Source organism: Alosa sapidissima, chromosome 23, assembly GCF_018492685.1.
Source record: "Alosa sapidissima isolate fAloSap1 chromosome 23, fAloSap1.pri, whole genome shotgun sequence".
Lineage (NCBI taxonomy): Eukaryota > Metazoa > Chordata > Actinopteri > Clupeiformes > Clupeidae > Alosa > Alosa sapidissima.
In genome coordinates, this window is record NC_055979.1 from 5212584 (window position 1) to 5235432 (window position 22849).

The following is a 22849-nucleotide window of genomic DNA, read 5'->3' on the forward strand; positions in this document are numbered from 1 at the left end:
GGATGCCTTTTGTCTCTTGTGTAGAGTATATAGCCATGTACACGTATGAGAGCACGGAACAAGGCGACCTGACCTTCCAGCAGGGGGATGTCATCACTGTCACCAAGAAGGAAGGCGATTGGTGGACAGGAGTAGTGGGGGGAAGGACAGGGGTTTTCCCCTCCAACTACGTCAAGCCCAAGGACTCTGATGTGAGTGTGTGTGTGTGTGTGTGTGTGAGAGAGAGATAGAGAGAGAGACAGAGAGAGAGTGTGAGACTGAGTGAGTGAGTGAGAGAGAGAGAGAGAGAGAGCGCATGTGTGTGTGAGGAAGAGAGGATGAGAAAGACTGATATGAAAAGAGAGATTTGAGAAGAGAGAGGGAGACTGATCCCCCCCGAGTGCCTAACCGTGTGTGTGTGTGTGTGTGTGTGTGTGTGTGCCCCCCCCCCCCCCCCCCCCCAGGCTTTAGGAGCAGCAGGGAAGACGGGGAGTCTGGGGAAGAAGCCAGGTACACAGCAGCATGCAGCATCACCACTCATGACTCTCAGACCCACTAACACCACCACTGCTTTACACCACACACACGCACTGCTGCCAGACATCATCCTCACTGCAGCTCACACAGATACAGTATATGGCCATTGTGTGCTGACCTCAGTTCAGTTTAAGCCTGTGGAATGCATGCCTGTAGCGTGGTCATTCTGAGGCTAGTAACTACAATGATTTTATCGGGATTGGAAACACAGGGGCCAAAGTCTTGTCTTTCAGCCTAACTTCTAAGTGTCTCTAACTTCCCAGATTGTGATTATGTCTGTCATGTCCTTGTGTGTGTACACCTCAGATTGACCCATCTCAGATTAACGTGTCCCTGTCTCCATCCCCCCCTGCAGAGATTGCACAGGTCATTGCCCCCTACACAGCCACAGGGGCCGAGCAGCTGACTCTGGCCCCCGGCCAGCTCATCCTCATTCGCAAGAAGAACCCTGGAGGCTGGTGGGAGGGGGAGCTGCAGGTGTGTGTTATGGGAGCAAATCCGACTCAAGCGTTTTGTTACGTGTGTGTCTTGACTTTTAGGAATTATTTGTAACCGTGAAAATGAATTGTACAGGTAACTGTCAATATTACAGATATGCACTACAATCTATTCTATGGGTACTGTTTGATCTGTACAAATCATTTTCACAGTTACAAATAATTTCTACAGTTTGAAGTCATGACCCACATGTACAAAATGTTTGAGATTGATTTGATTCGATAGTGTGTGTGTGCCTGTATGTGTGCGTGTGTGGAGCTATGGTTAAGCAAGTACACAAATGTATTATGGTGTGTATATATTGCTTAAAGCAACACCAAAAAGTTTTTTGTACCTTAAAATAATGTTTCCAAAATTGGTTCAGTGGTTCATCAACTCGTAACAGGGTGAACGGCACTTCTGCATTCGCATCGCGGCCGTTTATCGGCTATAACCGCACTATGTAAGTTTGCCAGATCGGGTAGCGGATCTGTAGTTCGATGGACTGAGACATAAGAACTTGATATGACTTGCTTCTGATGTTGTAATACATCATACTTTCGTAAAATCATACTCTACCTTGTCTGTGGACATTGTTATTTACAAAGCCAGAGGATAAACAAATAGCGTGTGTGCGACCGAGGAAAAGTGCTTTGGTGTTGCTTTAAGGTTCTCCAGTGCTTCATGGGCCCAGCCAAAATAGATAATTACGTATCATGGCATTGAATATTTCTGATAAGCGCAGAAATGTCCTTGCCTTCAGCCCTTATACATACCGTAGACGCTTGATTAAAAAAAGCCCAGGCTGAATTAGGCGCAGGGTCCTCTTAAGGTGATGATACATGGGGTAACTTTTGTTTTCTGTTAGATCGGTTAGATTCTCCACAATTCAATCGGTTTTTTTACACAAACGATGAGCACAAAAGTAGACTAAGGGAAAATTCACTTAGATTTACCAGCATGGTAAAAAGAGGCAAAAAAATGTGGTGACTCCCTCCCTTTGGTGGCCACAAAGTCCAAATATGCGTCCATTCTTCAATTATTTATACCGTAATCAATTTGATAGCATTTCCCATCTTTGCTAAGCTGAGGTTTTGTGTGAAAGAAATGAAAGGCCTGGCCCAAATCCAAGCAGGTCGAGTTCAGCAATTGAGGCAAATAAAAGCCCTGGCTATTAATCAAGTTCTTACGTGTGTGTGCGTGTGCATGTGCACTCTTTTCTTTCGCAAATACTAATGACTAATAACAGCTAACTGTTGTTGTCATCCCAGGCTTATATGCCTACCATTTACAGGGCTTGGGTAGACCATTTTGGTCGAAGTGATTTCATTTACCTCCTGTATACAGTACATTGATTGTTTCATATCATTTTGTTTTGAGTTTTTTTTTTTCTCTTGGTTGTTTGGTCTGGTTAATGTGGGAGTCTTGCACATCTCTGATTCTGTGATTGGTATTCATGTTTTGCTCCATGCAGGCGAGGGGGAAGAAGCGCCAGATTGGTTGGTTCCCGGCCAATTATGTCAAATTATTGAGCCCAAGCACCAGTAAGACCACACCCACGGAGCCGACGCCCCCCAAACTACCCACACCAAGTGCAGGTGCGAACCCAGCGACCTGATGCATAAACGCATTGTTTGTTTGCTTGTTTTGACTATATACTTTCCCTTTATATATGATAACAACTTTGCTTGAAAAATGTTTGCACAGACACAGCACGTTTTCATGTCGGGAACAAACCGTTTTAAATAAGTTTATTGCCCAAATTCCGTTTATGTCAATATTCCGTTTAAGCTGTTTACAAGCAAGTAGAATGTCACATTTTGAGCATATTCCTGTTTACATAGCAATCAACATTATTCCGAATAAGTCAGTGACGCAGCCTACAAATAGGCTCCCAACGTCATGACGTAAATCTCTGCTGGTGGAATTCCCTCTTTTGGCTGAATGATACAATGTCTTCAGTGTTCCACCTGTATTTCACTTGTTCAGGTGTACGTCGATAGCCAGCCTCATTAAGTTTTTTACAAATCTTTTTAAAAACGTCGCTATTACGACATTTTCTCCCATTGATGAACTCCATGACATTTGCATGATTGCAAGACATAAGTTTGTCTTCCAAAAGTGTGCATGTTTTTTTGCCATGATTAGGAAAGTGCGTGAGGGACAATTGGTTCATTTTATCCTACTTCTGTGCGAACTGAGCATGAGCAGGCCTACAACACTCTTCCTTCTGGGAGCATATTCCATTTAAGGCGTTTTCATGAGCCAATAGTCTGTTTAAAACAGGCATATGCTAGGGTGTGCAAACGGTTTATTAGTAAACTGAATATGGCCTTTTTCGGTTTATTTCAATCAGAATAAGGTGTTTACAAGACACACGCATATTCAGTTTATTCCCAATAAAGTGATTCAAAACCGTTTATTGGCTGCATGGAAGCGTGCTGAGAGACTCAAGAGATGCATATCTAACACCAGTGAAGTTTTAGGTTGCTGCTATAGTTCTAGATTTGACTTGTGTGTGTGTGTGTGTGTGTGTGTGTGTGTCTTTTTAATTGACACCAGTGTGTCAGGTGATCGGCATGTATGACTACACGGCGCAGAATGACGACGAGCTGCCCTTCGGCAAAGGTCAAATCATCAACGTCCTGAGCAGGGAGGACCCTGACTGGTGGAAGGGCGAACTGAACGGCTCTGTGGGTCTCTTCCCCTCAAACTACGTCAAGCTGACCACCGACACTGACCCCAGCCAGCAGTGTGAGTACACCACCCTTCTTCCACTCTTCGTCCTCTCTCTTTCTTTTTCTTGCTCTCTTTCTCTCCTCTCTCTCTCTCTCTCTCTCTACTCTTGCGCGCTCTCTCTCTCCTTCTGTTACACACACACTCTCACACACTAATCCCAGTCTCTCTCTGTTTTTTTTGACTTGCTGCATTCTGAAATGCATATGAAAGCTCAGACCTGTTTAAGGCATAGGGTTGTAGGAGGACCCTGCTCCAGGACTTGCCTTAGGGCTTAGGTTAGGTGGGTCGGTAAGCCAGATCTCCAGTCAGACCGGCATTTTAGGGTGGACACCCTAGGACCCACCACTTAAAACTACCAGTTGACCAACAGCCTTCATTCCTTCAGTCCTCCAGTTACTTAGACGACAGGAGCCTGGCCCTCTCTCCCCCACCACACTAACAACTCTGTCCCCTCATCCCCCCCTGACCTTCCCCTGCCCTGCCCTGCCCTGTCCACTCCACCTCATGTGTAGCATGTCAGAGTCATTGTTCAGTGTCATCTTCTCCTTGCCTGCATGCTGTGTTTGTCATGTTGAACATGTCTGCCAGATCATGTAGCTTCTCTTAGCTTGTGAAGTTGCACATTGTGTTTCCTTCTCCTCTCTTTGATTTCCCTTTTTTTCCTTTCCTTTTAATTCCTTATTTTTGACCTTATTTTTTTTGTTTTTTTGTTTTGTTTTTGTGTTGTCTTCTTCAAATCCCTTTTGTTACGCCGTTATTTTTTTGGCTTATGTGCTGTGTTCTCCTCTCTCTAGGACTCATATGTTGCCCATATCCCACTCTACCCTGAAAGTCCTCAAAGAGACCCACTATCCCCTAGTCACTGCCCCGCGGGATGATGGGAGATGACGCCCCCCTGAGGGTCTTGAGACTGCCACCTGCCCTCGTGGCTAGAAGACAAGCACTGCAGACAAAACAAAAAAAAATGAAACAAAACAAATGCAGCAGTTTTTTTTTCTTCTCTATTTTATTCACCTCAGTATTTAAACCGTTAGTAGATGCACGCCAAAATTACCAAGCAGCATTCTCCATGTTGAAAAGAAAAAGAAGAAAAAAAAAGAAAACAAACTGAACAACTTGTATTCAAAGGAGTTTGTTTTTCTTGTCTTTGACTATAATTGAGTTCATCTATTTTGAAGTACTCACATGAATGACATGGGGGACTAATCAGGGGCTTTGGATAGTGGGTCCTTTTGTGGCTTTCTGTGAAATCTTTTTTTTTTCCTGCCACTCAAACAAATTGCACTAAAGCAAAGTGACTGATGGACTCTGAGCACCCTGTCAAACGGCTCCCATTTGATGCTTAGACGCTTCACCCCGCCCTCTCCTAACTAATACCCCACCTTTGTCTCCACCCACTCCACCTGGCCCTTCCCCTCCACAGCTCCACAAAATGACCCACTATTCTTGCCCCAGACCTCCTAGGGCCCTGGACCACACCTAGTAGTGTCATAGCAGGCCTGCCCCTTGCCTATCGCTTGACCAATTCGAAGGCCTTTCTACTGCACTGGGGCAGCTCATTGGTTAAATTTGTCTTGAGTGACATGTAGAAGTCCTTCTATCCACCACCCCAACCCCACCCTCCCCCTCCTCCACCACTGGTTTTACAGAACTCATAGGTGCTGCCCAAGACAGCAGGCAGGATAGGACTTCTCCATTCATCCAATCACATCCCTCTGTGTTGGTTTTTATGATTTTGATTCTTCCATTTTCATACCAAACATGAAATTAATAGGTTTTATGTGATTTTTCTCCTTTATTGTTTCATGTTTATAATATGCTAGGTGTTCCTTTGTAATTATTTCAGTAGAGTTTTTTTGTGTGTTGGGATGGAGATTGGTGTTGTAAAAACCAAATAACTGCACAATGGCCACTGATGTAGGAGAACGGTACAAGGAAACACAGATTATATCCACACACACACACATACACACACATATATACACACTCATGCACGCACAAACACTTTCTTTTTGATGTGTTGTGCTGGAGAGATATAGTTGGGAGTAGTCTCTCCCAGCCTTAAGCCTGGTGTAGTGCTCTGTATTCTCACAAAGTGGGGGCACACTGTTGGTTGCTGTCCTAACTACAGACACTTATCGCTCATCAGTGCCCCTTGTGCCTAAAGAGGGGAACTGCCTCAAATGATTGACCTGAGTCTGCCTCTAATGACTTGACTTGAGGTTGTCAGTCAGAACTAGGCTTAGCATGTTAACAGTGTCATCGTGTGTATTGTTCTGTTTTGTTTTTCTTTTTGAGGTAGCTGGGATGGTTCTGATCTCTCAGTTGGTGAGAAATTCCACTAGTTTACACGGCTCCTAAAAGTTGCCCTCTCTGTCCGATTGTGTTGTCATATGTTTTATTAAATTGTCGCATTGCGTGGGAAGTTAGAAGGAGCAATATATCCCAAGTCACTTGAAGCAGTGACTTTTCTATTTTTATACTGAATTAAAAGCAATCTTATCACCGATAGTGTTTTAATATCTAAGGAGGTAGATGAATCTCCATGCCCTACACACAGACATACACGCACACAAACCTAAAGTAGAAAATAGAAGAGACCAAATCAAAGAGAGGTTTATGGCTTGTGCAGTCATATTCCCTTGATTTTTTTTTTTTTTTTTTGGCTTTTACTTTGGTCGAAGATTTTGTTTTGAAAACTCAAGAGCCGTAGCCGCTCCTTAAAAAAAGAGAATTCCTTTCAAAGACTAGCATCATGTTAAACTCAGCATGGAAGTTAAGGAATGTACTAAAACGAGCAAACAGTTTTAATACCCTAATCAAGTCGAATACTCATGAATAAAAATATGTTTACAAATAGAAAACGAACAACTAAAGACTGGTGTTTTCTTGTGGTGAGTGTTAACTCAGCACCGAACCAAGTGTGAGCACTCGCCTTTGCCTTACAATTGGAAGCCGACTAAGACGCATGTCATGGGATTGACTTAAACCACACATGTGATGTACTGGTACCCTATTTTGTATGGTTGATTTAATTCTGTCTGAGCTGTGTTTTTAATCGATCAGACCGATCTGAGTGTTATGTTGCGTTATTATGTCCGTGTTTCTCTCCGAACCTGACTGTGTTGTAGCTGCACTCAGCCTGTGTATATGTTTTTAATTCTGGCTCTGTGGCTTGCCATAATTGGCTCCACATAACGTAACAGTATTGGAATTTGCTGCTTACTGATTGGTTGGGTGAACCGTTCATCACATCTTTGATTCCACCCCTACCCTCCAGCTCCCTTAACATTTTGAGGATGTGGGATATAATGTCACAGATGGCTTGGATATTTGAGAAGCACAAAAAATAACAACATTGTAAGAGCTTCATGTTGGATATCTATTATACTGTGTTTAAAACAGAAGACTGGTATGCTTTTCTGTTTGAATCTCACAACAAATCCAAAAACGTACCCATTGCACTCAGTTATTGAAGCATTTTATCATAAATGAATGTAAAAAAATGAAAATATATACAGACTATTCCTAGCTTTAATAAAAGTGTCATGCCGTCTTTATAGAAAATGACATGTATAACAATTAAAAAGCTCCATGGCAAAAATGAACTGGTGTTTTTCCTTCATGTGATATCAGTGTCTGATGTGTGCTGTCTCAGAATCTCATTGAATGTCCAGTATGTCAATGTCTCAGCACTGAAATGCCTCATAGCAGAAATACAACATTAAGAGCAGCTAGCAACACTGCAGCAAGCTTAGTTTGAGAGGGAGAGAGGAGTAAGAGAAAGCTACTTGGAGTTAACGACACAACAGGGTTTGTGTGAAGGTAACGGTCCCATTGGGGTTAACTGAGGTAGAACCACACCGCCAGTGACTGCTGAAGTTTACAGAGCAGAGTGTACAGAGCGCCACTGGGAGGCAGCAGAAAACTGCAGGACTGAGTGTTTGTGTGCATCCTCATGGGAGATTGGTTGTAACATGCATATTTTTAAAAGGACCACAGATAGGATGCATTTTTAGGGGTTTGGGTGAGTAACAGATTATGATCAACTTCTGTGTGTGTTGCTTGCTCTGGGTGTGTGAATGGTTAAAATTATTTACGCGGTTCTTTACATTTTGAGACTGCGTTCATACAATATGTGTACGAGATGCCTGCTGCGAGCTACACTGGATGAGTGTGTGTGTGTATGTACAGTAAGTGAACGTAAGTGAAAATGCTGATCTTTGTGTGTCTTTAAGTGTGTGTGTGTGTGTGTGCATGAGAATGATCCATGCTGAGCTCTGTGTGCATGTGTGTCCTTGCAGGGTGCGCCGACCTGCACCTCCTGGACATGCTGACCCCCATGGAGCGCAAGCGGCAGGGCTACATCCACGAGCTCATCGTCACCGAGGAGAACTACGTCAATGACCTGCAGCTGGTCACCGAGGTAATAGCCAAGAAGTGCTACGCACACACACACTCTTGAGAATATGTGGATATTCGTGTGAGTGCTACAACCAATGCGCTCATACACAGTTTGTGAACTGCTCCAGACACATGCACTCACAAGCTGGCACAAGCCTTATACAAGCAGTTCATGGGGGCCCAGAGATGTCTTAACCTTGTCGTTTATTAGCTGTGAGGATTTTGGGAGACAGGTTGAGGAGAGGGATTAGTGCAGTAGTGCTCACTCAAATGTTCTTTGGTAGGGATCTATCCTGTGTACCCTCTTAAAATGACAAAAAAAAACACAACCTCCTTGTCAATTGAGATGTTTTTTTTTCCGGAGGAGTATATTGAGCATATTAATAGTATAGAGTGTGTTGGTTTAAGTCAGTTCTGAGGTAATGTCCTGAACCCACTCCCCATCTCTCTTCTACTTATTTCCTATCTACCCATCACCGCCCTGTGAAAGAAAGGCTAGAAAAAGGCCCAAGATCTAGCTTAAGGAGTGTTGTAAAGGAGACTAGTGTTGTGTTGGAAGACTAGAGGAGGCACATGCCTGTATGAGCTGATGTGGCCGACCCGACCCACAGATCTTCCAGAAGCCTCTATTGGAGTCGGAGCTGCTGACGGAGAAGGAGGTGGCCATGATCTTCGTCAACTGGAAGGAGCTGATCATGTGCAACATCAAGCTGCTCAAGTATGACACACACACACACACACACACACACACAACATTTTTACTTTCATATTCACAGTTCCCTACTTTATGCACCTTCACCCTACTCCGGGGCTCTGCACACACACACACACACACACCCCAACCTTTAACCTTCAGTAAACACATTCTTAAAGATTCACAGGTAGATACATAAACTCACTCTTGTTGCTGCACACTCACTCATTCACATACACAGACACACGCACACACACACTGTGTGAACATGAACACCCGTGCAGGCCTAATGGACCTCTGCTCTGCCCTTCTCCCCCGACTCCAGGGCCCTGCGCGTGCGGAAGAAGATGTCGGGCGAGCGCATGCCGGTGAAGATGATCGGGGACATCCTGACGGCGCAGCTGCCCCACATGCAGCCCTACATCCGCTTCTGCAGCTGCCAGCTCAACGGCGCCACACTCATCCAGCACAAGACCGACGAGGCGCCCGACTTCAAGGACTTCGTCAAGGTGAGGTGGCCTGCCTGGGATGCCTGTAAATGGCCAAATGTATTTAAGTAAAAATAGAAACTTTTTTTAAATGGAAAGAAGCATTTTTAAATGGAAAGAAGCATGTGTGTGTGTGTGATTGTCTGTGAGAGTGGGAGAGCTGTGAGTGTGTTGTGTCTGATGAGTGTTTTGTGTTGTGATTGGCAGAGGTTGGCCATGGATCCGCGGTGTAAAGGGATGCCCCTCTCCAGCTTCCTGCTCAAGCCAATGCAGAGGGTCACCCGCTACCCCCTCATCATCAAGAATGTAGGTATCAACAACAGACACCACACACACTCACTTGTGTGCACACACACACACACACACACACACATGATTTCAAGTATACACGGTCAATACAAGCTTATCATCAAAAACATGTTTGCAAAAGACTTCTGTTCATACTCCTATCAAGATTGTTAGTAAATTGTTAGACAAAATGCAAAAAATAACACACTCAACACCTTAATCTAAACTGAACTGGGTGCTGAATTCTCCTCTGAATGTATAATCAGGCACCGCACTCATCAAACTTTTTTGACAAAATGCAAAAATGCCTGCACAATATTGTATGTATTACCATCAGCCTGACAAGAAGTTCACAACATTAAATTAAGTTAGTATTTTATGACCAAAAGAGGTGCCTTTGTATATATTAGATATCCACACACAGTGTGTAGTGTCTGTATGTGCTGCATGTGTTCATATGTGCCTGTGTGTGTGTGTCAGATTTTAGAGAACACGCCAGAGAGTCACCCGGACCACAGCCACCTGCGCCAGGCACTGGAGAAGGCCGAGGAGCTGTGCTCGCAGGTCAACGAGGGCGTCAGGGAGAAGGAGAACTCCGACCGGCTGGAGTGGATCCAGGCACACGTGCAGTGTGAGGGGCTCTCAGAGGTACACACACACACACACACACACACACACTACGGGTAAATAAAATGTACATTTCTTCCGGCTAGCCAGGAAACATTCTCCTATTATTCACTTAATCATAAGTCTTTGAATAATAAAACGTTTATTTCATACGGCTATAACACTTCAGCCAACATGTCACATACTATGCCAACAACCACGTTCAATGCTGTCAACGAGCCCCCCCTTCCGTCAGCCAGAAGAAGAGCGACAACTTACCCTTCCTCTTAAATCGGTACCAGCTTATAAGTCGTCTCCTTTTGTTAAGACAGCTATCCAATCATGCAAAGTTAAAAAAAAAGTTATTCTGCCAAAACCAAGGGCAGGGGGTGGGGGCATAGCGACCAGACACTAAAAGTCTTCAATCCTTTCTTACTGTAAGTAATTTATTATACAAGAATAAAAAGGATACAGAAAACTACAATGTACAAAAAGTATATATGTAATACACAGAATACAGTAGATTAAAGTTGAGCCCTCCTAAAGTTATTTCACCTAAAGTGGTTATAAGAAATGTGGGTTTCTGCTTTCCAGCAGTGTCTAAAAAAGTAAAAAATGTCAGACTCCGACGTCGACCGTACGTAAATATATTTTTCTCGTAAATATATTTTTTGTGCCTTATCTTATATGGTATGTTGCTATGTGCTTATTCCTGATTGGCTGGCAGTTCTGTTGTTTTTTCTCTGATGGAGTTGTCAGACAGTCTTTGTGGTTTGACCGTGTGAGAACCTTTCACAGGATGTTCTTGTGGCTTATCTATGCACCTGTTCTCTGCACAACATTCTCCTGCTAGTTTTCTAAGTACATCATCCATAGCTGCTGTCAAGAGCTCTAGTTACAACTGTTCACACATTTCCCATACAAGCTTTAGGCTACACAAGCATATTCCATACAAGCTTTAGGCTACACAAGCATGTCCTTCATACATTTTCCATACAAGCTTTAGGCTACACAAGCATTTTCCATACAAGCTTTAGGCTACACAAGCATGTCCTTCATACATTTTCCTTTCAAACTTTGGTTACAAGCATGTCCTTCATACATTTTCCACTCAAACATGATTATGTTTCCAGCAGCATTTATATCACACATTTCTACTCAAATATGATAATTTTCCAAGCATGATTATATTTTTGGCATGATTATACTTTCATAATATGATTACATTTTCCTACTCAAACATGGTTATATTTTCATAGTATGATTACATTTATACAAATGTAATGCTGTATCTAAGGTGTCCGGGGTTTCTTGGCAGCACTGTCAGGTTGACTTTCTGGCTAGTTATTCAACAACACACACACACACAGCCTTATAAGTATATAACATAAGGAAGTACAGTATGGAGACTCACAAACCCACAGTATCAGAACTACACTCTCATCAGTGTGTACATACAACAGTTCACCAATAGTGCTTTCATGCCTTTTCCTCCACAAGCAACTGGTGTTCAACTCTGTGACCAACTGCCTGGGCCCACGCAAGTTCCTCCACAGCGGCAAGCTCTACAAGGCCAAGAGCAACAAGGAGCTGTACGGCTTCCTGTTCAACGACTTCCTGCTGCTCACCCAGATCATCAAGCCGCTGGGCTCGTCCGGCTCCGACAAGGTGTTCAGTGCCAAGTCCCACCTGCAGTACCGCATGTACAAGACGGTGAGTTCAAGCCCATCTGTGGTATTAATTTGTTTTACTATTTATACAAGAACTCAGTTAATGTCCATAAAGGCTGTGAAATTGAAATGGAATTGTGTTATTTGTGAGGAGATGGTTGTTGTTTGAAGATGGTAGTGTCCAGAGCTGCTAGGGTCTGCGTCACCTTAGAGTCCTCCCATGACCTTTGACCCCCTCTGAACCCCCTATAGCCCATCTTCCTGAACGAGGTTCTGGTGAAGCTCCCCACTGACCCTTCCGGAGACGAGCCCTTATTCCACATCTCGCACATCGACCGCGTCTATACCATACGGGCCGAGAGCATCAATGAGAGGTAGGGCACATAGCCACTGATGCTCTGTCTGTCTCTCTCTCTCTTTCCTTTTGGCTCTGTCTGTCTCTCTCTCAGCTTTTTTACATGAACAATCTCTCTCTCTCTCATACACACACACACACACACACATTTTCATTACATCTGCACTCAAAATAAAAGATTTTTATACAACTTCCCCAAACTCTTGTATCCTTTTATGCATACACACAAACGCACTGTCAGCACTCTTCCACATGTGCATGTTTTACAGGACGGCGTGGGTGCAGAAGATTAAGGCAGCCTCGGAACTCTTCATTGAGACCGAGAAAAAGAAGAGGGAGAAGGCCTACCTGGGTATGTCATCAACACACACACACACACACAAAGCACCTGTTTCACAGTAGCTTTTATTCCATGTAATACTTGTTAACTGTTGGTAATTGACATTCTTCTATGTGTGTTTTAGACATTTCTTCTTTATATTGCTGCCTCTGATATGTATGTTTGTGTGTTCTAACTGTTTTGTCCTTCTCTACTGCAGTACGCTCCCAGAGGGCCACAGGCATCGGCAGACTCATGGTCAACATCGTCGAAGGGATCGAGCTCAAGCCCTGCCGTTCCCATGGTAACTAGTCTGTCTCATCATCTTTCTGTCTTTGGATGAAGTTGACACGTGAGCCTAAATCTAGCACAATTAGCTGCATCACACAAAACATGGTTTCTGACTATAAAGTGAAAGCACTCAGGGCCAGATGTACGTACATTTGCGAACGTAGCGTTATCAGCGTCATGGACACACCGCAGATTGCGAACGCTGTCAGACCCAAGTTTCCGTCGTATTTATCAATCGTTCAATCCTTAGTGTAAACTGCGCCTTAGATCTCTGCCTTTCTCCGCCCATAAACGCAATTTACGAATGTCCACAACTGAATGGCAGCGCCTACATACAAGCGCAGTTGAATGAAGTTAACTGATGACAACATTAAAAAGAGTCAAATGTTTAGCGATCATAAAATTATACCATACATGATAACATGTAAACAAGCAGGGAGATAATGAAGATCAGTAGTTCTACTCAAACTACTTGTGCACGTAGGCTATGGATGATTGGTCAAATCTAGCAAGTAGGAAAGTTTAAGTGAATGATGTGAAAGTGAAAGTAAGACATTCGAAAGGCCAACGAAAGTTAAGGTTGCTTTTGGTAGTATAAATACTTTCACCACAAAAACTGGTGCTCTAAATAGCGATTCTGTTGTCTTTGAAAGGTTCTCTTATTGACGCATTGAACTGCAATTTGGATTAACACCTGCTTTTACAAGGCGGAAGTATTTAGGCGCAGAATAGACGTGCACTTTCAGGAGCAGTCTTTGTACATACCGCGGAATACATAATTAGGCGCTCTTTACTCTTCCCCTCCCATCTTTTTACACTAAACTCCCACTTTCCCCCGGATTCTCCCATGAATGCATATGCATGACATGACAAACGCAATCTGCCACTTTCAGCTCCCACGACAGGCAGTTTGTGCTTTTACATCATTGCGGCCTGTTTGTACATACCTCGCAATGATTTTACACCCACATTGCGAAACAAATACGCCTGAAGTGGGCGCAAAAGCACCCTCTGACTAGGATTGGGTATCGTTTGGGTTTTATCCGATACCGGTGCTAAATCGATACTTTTAAAATGGTGCCGGTGCCGAAACGGTGCCTGAACCGGTACTTTGTTTTTAAAATGTTTTAAATTAAAATGGTCTAAAGCATGAATTGCTTTTTTTTATTGATTTGAACATGAAATTATATTCAATTTACTATCAATATCTCATTGCTCCTACGAACAATACATTTGAATGTTAAAACAAACAGCTTGCCATGCATGCACACACAGTGGTAAGCTCTGCTTTCAAGTTTACCCAGTGTAGGCTGTTTGCCATAAGGTATGTTAAAACCGCTTGCCATAGAACTGGCAGGTCATGGACAACGGCATTTGCAAGCAAGCTAATCTAACAGGGACTCTACTTTCCAGTTAATTCAGTGTGTTCCCAAATACTTCAAGAAATTTCATGTCTTTACCCATAACACGCAATAGTTTTGAACATGTTAGGCTACTTGTCGGTGTTGAAGTGTTTCGATTCCCAGCGCTAGCCAAGTAGGCTAGGCATTTTAACAGCAACTATGGCTATGCGCTAACACCAGTCAGCTGAGTTTAATTAGCATAACCCACAGAGATGGTTTTGTAGCCTCTTTGACAGCTCAGTGACATCAGGTATGTAACCTACATATTTATGTTTTTGCCAGCTAACTTTTAACATGATCTTCATATTCATTGTGATGCTATATGGGCCTCATGCACATGAAAGATTAATATCATGTCATTATGTTGTTTAGAACACACCGTGAAATAAAGCTTTCACCTTACAACTTTGATGATAACATTTCAAATAAATGCCAGTTAGCGCATTAGCAAGGATATTGTGTAAGGTATAGGCTACTGTTGATGTTGTTTCATAGCCTTTTGCTTGTGTGTAGTTAGGCCCACTGCTAGATTTTGACAGGAGCTTGCGATATCGCTTTAAAGTAAGCTACTTGGGCTCACGCGAGCTGTCAAACACTGTCCCCTCGCCTATACGGTGCACCCCTCTGGTTTATACATCCAGTGTTTGTTAGCTAACTGTATCTGGCTGTGTTGCTATCAGAGCAAGACGTTAGAGATGGCGCATGACATGCAGTGATGCCTCGTGTAAAAAAAACAAAAACGCTATTTATGCACCGAAATGAGGCACCGAAATCCACATTGTTATCTGATGCAGTTACTACCGTTTGCGTCGGCACCGGTGCCATATTAGAACCGTGTTTCGGTGCCCAACCCTACCTCTGACCCTCAGTGCTCACAATTTCCTGGAAATGCCTGTTGATGCAATGAGAGGGAAATATTTACTAGTAGTACTTTTCCTGGGCTCTTGCATGCTCTTCTATACACATTCCTTTAAAACACTTCTAACACACTCCTAACAGTTCATCCTAACTGCATGCGAGGGTCTGACTGTGGCGTAGCCTTGAGTTTTCTCTGTCCACTCTCTCTGTTAAACATGCTGATGCTATTGTGTCATACCTCTTGTTCAACATAGCAGAACAATGCAAGCGACTTCAAAGAAAATATGATGTAATCAAACTGAAATTGTTGCTACAGTAATGCTCGCTCACGTCACATGCAGTTAGGACACTGTAGCATTCTCACACTGACAGTGCACTTCCTGTGCCTGCTCTCCTCTCACATGCTCATATCAACTAGAATCACTTTGCTGCTCAAAAGGTCTCCGAACATCCTGATGCTTGATTGTTGTTCCTGAATTATAAGTGTCATTGGGTGAAAGTGTCTGCCGAGTGAAAAAACATAAAGAAATGTAGAACTGTAAATGTTATAATCATATATTTACCAAGTGGATGTTGCAAATTAATTGAAGCATTTATTATAGTAAAAACATGAAGCCATAAAGATTTGAAACAGCTTGAAGTAGGTGCAAGTCTTCTCATTAGTGGCTGTTGGTGTGTGTACAGGGAAGAGTAACCCCTACTGTGAGGTGACGATGGGGTCGCAGTGCCACATCACCAAGACCCTGCAGGACACGCTGAACCCCAAGTGGAACTCCAACTGTCAGTTCTTCATCAAAGACCTGGAGCAGGATGTGCTGTGTGTTACCGTCTTCGAGAGGGACCAGTTCTCCCCTGATGGTGAGAAGCTCTCTCTCTCTCTCTCTCACTCTCACACACACACACACACAGAAATTCATAAAATTCCTGAACAAGCACAAAGATAAATGTAAGTGTACCTTCAAATACACACATACAAACACACTGATTCATTAACGTCAGCCACAAGTACAACACAAGTGTATGTGTACCAGCAAACACACCGATACACTGCTTTCCTTGCTTTTTTTCCACATATACCCACTCCAAGACACTTACTTACAGTACTCTGACACAGATTCCCAGATTCTCTTTCCTCCTCGTCTGTTTCTGTCAGTCACCCGCTTCCTTCTCCCCAGATTTCCTGGGCAGGACCGAGATCCGCCTGGCGGACATTAAGAAAGACCAGGGCTCCAAGGGGCCCATCACCAAGCGGCTGCTGCTTCACGAAGTCCCCACAGGCGAGATCGTAGTGCGCCTTGACCTGCAGCTCTTTGATGAAACTTGAGCAGTCCCATGCCTCTCAAATACACACACACACACTACTACGCCCCTTTCTTCCCACCCTTGGTGTTTTGAGGCCTAGCAGCCTACTGTGACAATCCCACCTGCCCTGCTCCAAAAACACACACCATACCCCAGTGTGTGTGTGTGTGTGTGTGTGTTTATTTCTGCTTGGAAGCAAGTGTGTGTCTCTGCGTGTCTGTGTAAAAGCTGTGACAGTCTTAATCAGTGATCTATTTTTATGAACAATTTTATGTTTTTAAATCATGACCATTATACACATGGGGACACCAGTGCTGAGGTCTCTAGCCGGCTGAGGTAGCCTGAGAGGAAATAAGACTCTAGTATTTATCAGCTTCATCTCTCTCTCTCTCACTGCTGCAGCTGTTTTATCAGTAGTTTTGCTAAAAGAACACTATTCATATATGTGGCCTAAATATGGGAAGGACAGATTTAAAGACCAATTTGTATCAATAGGTGAATTGACTCTTGGGAGGTGAGGTGGAGGGGAGAAAGTTAAAAGTACATCAGCATGCAAAAGAAAAGAGTAGGAGGAAAGCCTGTGTGTAGCTGGTTCATTTCCCCTCTTAGTTGCTTAGTGTCAAAGCTCTGTTTCCAGGGTGTGGACTCGCGTCACAAACTGCGTCTGGCGCAGGCCGTCTGGACTGTCAGCGACCACAGATAAGGCTGTTGGTGCACGTACTGTAGATTTAGCAGAACAGAAACCCTTCAAACACATCCACTATGAGCCAAAAGCCAGTATCCTCAGTCAGTAAGCAGTAGATTCATTCCAGCCGCAGCTATTATCAGCGTAGTTCCATCTCTTTTTTTTTTTTGTTTTGTTTTTCCAAGTCGTTGGTTTAGGTACAAAACATCCAAGGCATCAGGCAGATATGATCTGTAGGCATGCTGTAAAACTGCATTAAGCATGTTTGGATTGGTCAGGCATTGTTTTCTTTCATATAAATTTGGTCTTTAAGTATTTGCGCCTTCAGCAGTGCAGATTAGGTTAGCATTAAGGTCATCTGTAGTGCCACAGTGTTGACCCTCTCACAGAGCTGTCAGCGCTCTACCCCACAAATGTCCAGATAAGTCCAGGTTGACCATAAGCAAACAACTCGCATTCCAATCCACCGTTAAACAATGTGTGCCATGTGAGATGTCAAAGGATGTCCAAATGTATGCAAATGACCTGTTCAGAAAGTGCTCCTTGATTTAGTTCAGGAGGTCTTCAACTGGCATCGCAACTCTTAATGATCTCAGACTGACCAAGATTTGTTTATTTTGTTTCATTTTAATCTTAATTTATAAATTATTTATTGGATTGACGCAGGTTTGAGACCAGGTCCCGTATGTGAATGTAAACAGGGTGGTGATGGAGAGGAGATGGGAGGTAGCCCTACTTGAGTGAAGTTTTGATACATGACCAAGCCTGTGACTGTCACCACGGGCACATTCATGACAACGGTTTTGGTGAGCAAAACTTGTAGCAATATGTGAAGCCTTGTTTAAGCATCATAAAGAATGGGGAGTGCACAGGGAAACCTTCAAATATTTGAGAAAAAAACACACTCCATTCTGCTGCATTCCAAGAAGTCTCATAATATTCTGCCTTGACACACTCCTAAAGCTGTCAAAGTGGTCAAGGATTTTTAAGTGGAGTTAGCATTGCGTATGTATATAAAGGAGATAAGAGATAAATAAGAGAGTTATGAGTGACCACAGACGAGAGCCAGGGGCTAAGTGATCTGGGATTATATGAAGTTTGTGATGCCTAACCCTGATGCGCTCTTCCTCTCAATCATTCATATCTAACCGTTTGGAAACATGTACTGTATATTTGCTGTCATTTTTTGTTGTTTTGAATTAGTTGTTTTTTCCATACATCAAAAAAGGTAACTATTTAATATAGAGTGCTATATTTATGATGGGTATGAGTGACATTGGTCATGATTGTGGAGGACCACTTTTGTAAATGTGCATTTTTGATTTCGATGGGTGTTTTTTTCCCCTACAGGAATTGTGCTTTGGGTGGGGATGCTAGTGTGGTTAACACTGTACAGTAGTTGTATATGTTTGTAAAGAGCAACTGTTTTGAGGTCAGCCTTCCAAATCAGTTTTTGAATTTGTTTTCATCCACAAGACGAGTAGCTGACAGGTGAATAGTGGTACTGAGATATGCTGTTAGGAGTGTTTTTAGTACAAATATGAAATGATGCTGGATAAAAATGGTCACTTAACATTAAAAGAATGAAATAGAGTTGGTCAAAAGGGAAATGCTGACCCGTGATGTTTGTTTGTGTATCTGGTCTTTCTCACGAGGAAGAAGCATATTCCTTATTACCGCCTAGACAGGTTCCTTGAATTGACCAGTCTTAGGGCAGCTCTGCTGAAAGGTGGAGTCAGGACTGAGGTGATCTTTGGACAGACCCTTGCTGTTTTGTGAAATGACCTGCCCGGGGAAGAGAAGCTGGATTGTTTTCTCCTGTAGCAGCTCTGTACATGTGTGTGTGGCGTTCTGTGCGTTTGAGATGAATAGTTAAGAATAGAAACCTTAGGTTTCTTCTCTCTCTCTCTGTGTGTGTGTGATTCCATGTGGTATGTAAGAGTGTGAATTCATGTCATAAGCCCTACAGATGAATAGTGGGTCCAAAGGCTGCTTGACTAGTACCCAACACCCTGACCTTTGACCCTTGCTGTTCCCGTGGCGCTCAGTTCTGTACAGTCCAAAGCAGTTGGCTCGCCCATTTTTTTTTTTTTTTTTTTTTTTAAGGATGAAGCAGTCTTACTGAATCAATGTACAGGAAGTGTCCATGTTACAAGCTCTGAAGGAAGTATAATATATTACTACTTGAACATGAATTATGTTGATGACAATGTATTGTTATCAATGTAGGAGCATTATTATTATGTTATTGTCTTAAATGTTACCAATAAATCTCAATTGGACCAAAGTTTACGTTTGTGATGTTTTGGAAAATGTGTACCGTATTTTCCGGACTATAAGTCGCACCAGTCAAAAAATGTGTCATGAAGAGGAAAAAAAACATATATATAAATATATATGTGTTGCACCTGAGTCGCAGGACCAGCCAAACTATGAAAAAAAAGTGTGACTTATAGTCCGGAAAATACGGTATGTGCATTTGTTTTTATGCACGTTTTTTTCAGCTCCTTTATTAAGGAGAGTGGTAATTCAGCATTTAGTACGTGGACTGTTTTAGTATTGAATCATCTAATAAGGTCCTGTCATAAATATACACTCTCAAAAATTAAATGTACATTATGTAATGTTTTTGCAGTCCCAGCAGTTTTCCTGCAATTGACATGATTTGACTAATACCTGTCATAGTGTGGCTGTTTTTGGAAAGTATTTACTTTGTATAAATAGTGATGATGCTTTGTACATGAAATGTTTTTACATACTACAGTGCAAAATGTGATAATATATTACATTTCCAGAAATAATTACATTTCTAAAAATAATGAAATACCCAAAAGACATTCAAAGTGCACTTCTTGCACACACTCCTTTCACACTTACAGTTTTTGCTGATTGCTTACACATGTTTGCATGTCTCTGCATGCCTCTTCCATTGCTTGCAGAATGGAGATCGTATGCTTTCCATTGTCATGCTGACAATAGGGTTTTTTGCGGAAGTAAAGGGGCAAGTATAGAACTATGAAATGAAACGGGTACACAATGTAAAGGAACACAGTTGAACAGGTAGGCCTACACAATGACTTTTCTGAGGTCTATTTGTAGTGTTAAGGCTCAGACTGATAGGTGTTCAGTTTTCTGTGTAATTGATTTCAGCTGAGTGTGGGTATTTCCAATTATCAGATGTGTTTTGCAGTTGGAATAGAATTGTTTTCTTAATGATTGCAAGAGATACCATGCTTGAACGAAGCATCTATGTAAACAGTGTTGCATGTTGTAGAATTACAAACAAAGTTCAAAGAAGAAAATGTGTTTTACGTATGGTTACACTGTGTTTAAGGTATGATTACAAGTTTAGGTTTTGGGGCTTTGGTGTAAGCATACATTTTTAGTCTAAGCGGTTCCCAAACTTTTTTCCCGCGGACCACCTTCTACAGTAGGCTACATCCTGACTCGGCTTGCGTACCCCCACCATCCGACACATAAAAAAGTAACATTCTATTGACACATTCCAGGCATCATGTTTAATTAGCCGCCCTACATGATAAATGTATGATAAACATGAACTGGTCTATGAGCTCTCACAGTGTGGAGAACATTAGACTGGTTAGATAGCATCCCACAGTAAACCACACACTGTGGCTTTGGGCAGTCTGTCTCCCAAATAACGTGAAGCCTAGGCCTATATGCCTCATCATACTTTTGTTTTCTTCGCGCAGTCTTTTCTGTCTCATCCTTTCTTTTATCACCCTGCGCTTCACCTCCACCCTCATCTTTCTGCCCCCCCCATCGTTACCTCCTCGGTTTCTCTCGCTTCTCCTCTTCAATCGCTTTAATTAGGCCTTTTGGACAGTGTCCCCGTTTTCCATGTTTGCGTAGCCTTATACCTAGCCTACACTTCCACGAAACTAACACCAGATAATCTGGCTGCCCAAAGGAAATCACGTGCATGTGGGTAGCCTATTTTTTTAATGAAAACATAGCCTAGCCTACTATAGAGTTTACAAATTATTTCCTTTAATTTCACGTTTCCATATCATTATAACCCAATTCGAAAGTATTAGTTATTTATGAATTAATTAGATTATTAATTAATCAATTAAGCCATTAATTAAGCCATCGTCCCATCATGTTTCAAAGCTGCCACCATCATACCTGTGCCGAAGAAAACTGCTCCATCCTGCTTCAATGACTACCGCCCTGTGGCACTGACACCAATCATCATGAAGTGCTTTGAGCGGCTTGTCATGTCACATATCAAATCCATTCTCCCCCCCACCCTGGACCCCTTCCAGTTTGCATACCAAGCCAAGCGGTCTACAGAGGATGCAATCTGCTCTGCCCTCCACCCAGCCCTCACCCGCCTGGAAAAAAGAGACTCATGTGAGATTGCTGTTTATAGACTTCAGTTCTGCATTCAACACCATAATACCACAACAACTCATCTGCAAACTTGACAAACTGGGACTCAGTACCTACCTCTGCAACTGGCTACTGGACTTCCTCTGTCAGAGGCCCCAAGTAGTACGTGTTGGCAACAATACCTCAAGCAGCATCACACTGAGCACAGGGGCCCCCCAAGGCTGCGTGCTCAGTCCGCTGCTCTTCACCCTGCTGACGCATGACTGCACTGCAACCTACAGCAACAATCACATAGTGAAATTTGCTGACGACACAACTCTGGTGGGTCTCATCACCAAGGGCGACGAGACTCAATACAGGTTGGAGATCGACCATCTGACCACGTGGTGCAGGGACAACAACCTCCTGCTGAACGTCAGCAAGACCAAAGAGATTGTTGTTGACTTCCGGAGAGGTCACACCCAACACCTGCCACTGACCAACGACGGTGCTGTGGTGGAGAGAGCGAGCAGCACCAAATTCCTGGGGGTGCACATCAGTGAAGACCTCTCCTGGACCACCAACACTGCATCACTGGTGAAGAGAGCTCAGCGCCGCCTGTACTTCCTGCGGAAACTCAGGCGAGCAAGTGCTCCACCAGCCATCATGACCACATTCTACCGAGGCACCATTGAGAGCATCCTCTCCAGCTGTATCGCTGTGTGGGGCGGAAGCTGCACTGAATACAACAGGATAGCCCTGCAGCGCATAGTGAACACAGCTGGAAGGATTATTGGTGCTTCACTCCCCTCCCTGAAGGACATTTACACCACCCACCTCACCCGCAAGGCGACCAAAATTGTGAGTGATGCAAGTCACCCCGCTCACAATCTGTTTGATCTACTGCCCTCTGGGAAGAGGTACAGAAGCCTGCGCTCCCGCACTACCAGACTCACCAACAGCTTCATACACCAAGCTGTAAGGATGCTGAACTCTCTCCCTCCTCTCCCCCCTCCACCCTCAGCTACATAACATCCTGGACATTGGACCCACAATGGCCGCCTGCACTACTCCACTTGCACACTTGCACACTTTACAACTTGTGTTTTCAGGACAACAACAACAACACTTCTGCTGCTCTTACATAACTTGCTATGCCACTTTCTTTCTTACTTAGGTCAAACAGAACTACCCAAGCCTTTTATTGGCCTGACTTTGCACTAGTATTTTATTGACTGTCTATGCACAATTTCAACCAAATTTTGCTGCTCTTATTTTTTTCATCATTATATGTGCCCTCTTATTTACTTACTTTTTTGTTTACTTGAATGTTATGTTTGTCTGTGGACTTAAATTGGTAAAATATGTCTTGTCTTCACCGTGGGATAGTGAGAAACGTAATTTCGATCTCTTTGTATG

General features: G+C 43.2%; 1 protein-coding gene and 2 long non-coding RNA genes across 6 annotated transcripts in view; 1 reads left to right on the plus strand and 2 right to left on the minus strand.

The window, feature by feature from the left end:
• itsn1 (intersectin 1 (SH3 domain protein)) overlaps positions 1-19382 on the plus strand; it is a 50021-nt gene extending 30639 nt beyond the window's left edge. For all 4 annotated transcript variants that reach the window (XM_042081296.1, XM_042081298.1, XM_042081299.1 and 1 more), the window contains 16 exons: positions 25-191; positions 444-489; positions 872-993; positions 2468-2591; positions 3556-3747; positions 8037-8158; positions 8748-8854; positions 9156-9339; positions 9526-9624; positions 10087-10254; positions 11713-11925; positions 12135-12256; positions 12507-12589; positions 12777-12860; positions 15793-15966; positions 16284-19382. In XM_042081296.1, coding sequence (XP_041937230.1) covers positions 25-191; positions 444-489; positions 872-993; positions 2468-2591; positions 3556-3747; positions 8037-8158; positions 8748-8854; positions 9156-9339; positions 9526-9624; positions 10087-10254; positions 11713-11925; positions 12135-12256; positions 12507-12589; positions 12777-12860; positions 15793-15966; positions 16284-16432 — 2156 coding nt within the window. In that variant the 3' untranslated portion in view covers positions 16433-19382. The remainder of the gene's footprint in view (positions 1-24; positions 192-443; positions 490-871; positions 994-2467; positions 2592-3555; positions 3748-8036; positions 8159-8747; positions 8855-9155; positions 9340-9525; positions 9625-10086; positions 10255-11712; positions 11926-12134; positions 12257-12506; positions 12590-12776; positions 12861-15792; positions 15967-16283) is intronic.
• Positions 13816-15928, minus strand: LOC121698853. Its single transcript, XR_006026883.1, has 3 exons — positions 15810-15928; positions 15107-15611; positions 13816-13856 (listed from the first exon to the last, which is right to left on the minus strand). It is a non-coding gene; the product is annotated as an uncharacterized LOC121698853 (long non-coding RNA).
• Positions 19383-20593: 1211 nt separating the features above from the next.
• Positions 20594-21179, minus strand: LOC121698854. Its single transcript, XR_006026884.1, has 3 exons — positions 20886-21179; positions 20839-20850; positions 20594-20788 (listed from the first exon to the last, which is right to left on the minus strand). It is a non-coding gene; the product is annotated as an uncharacterized LOC121698854 (long non-coding RNA).
• Between the last annotated feature and the right edge of the window lie 1670 nt (positions 21180-22849).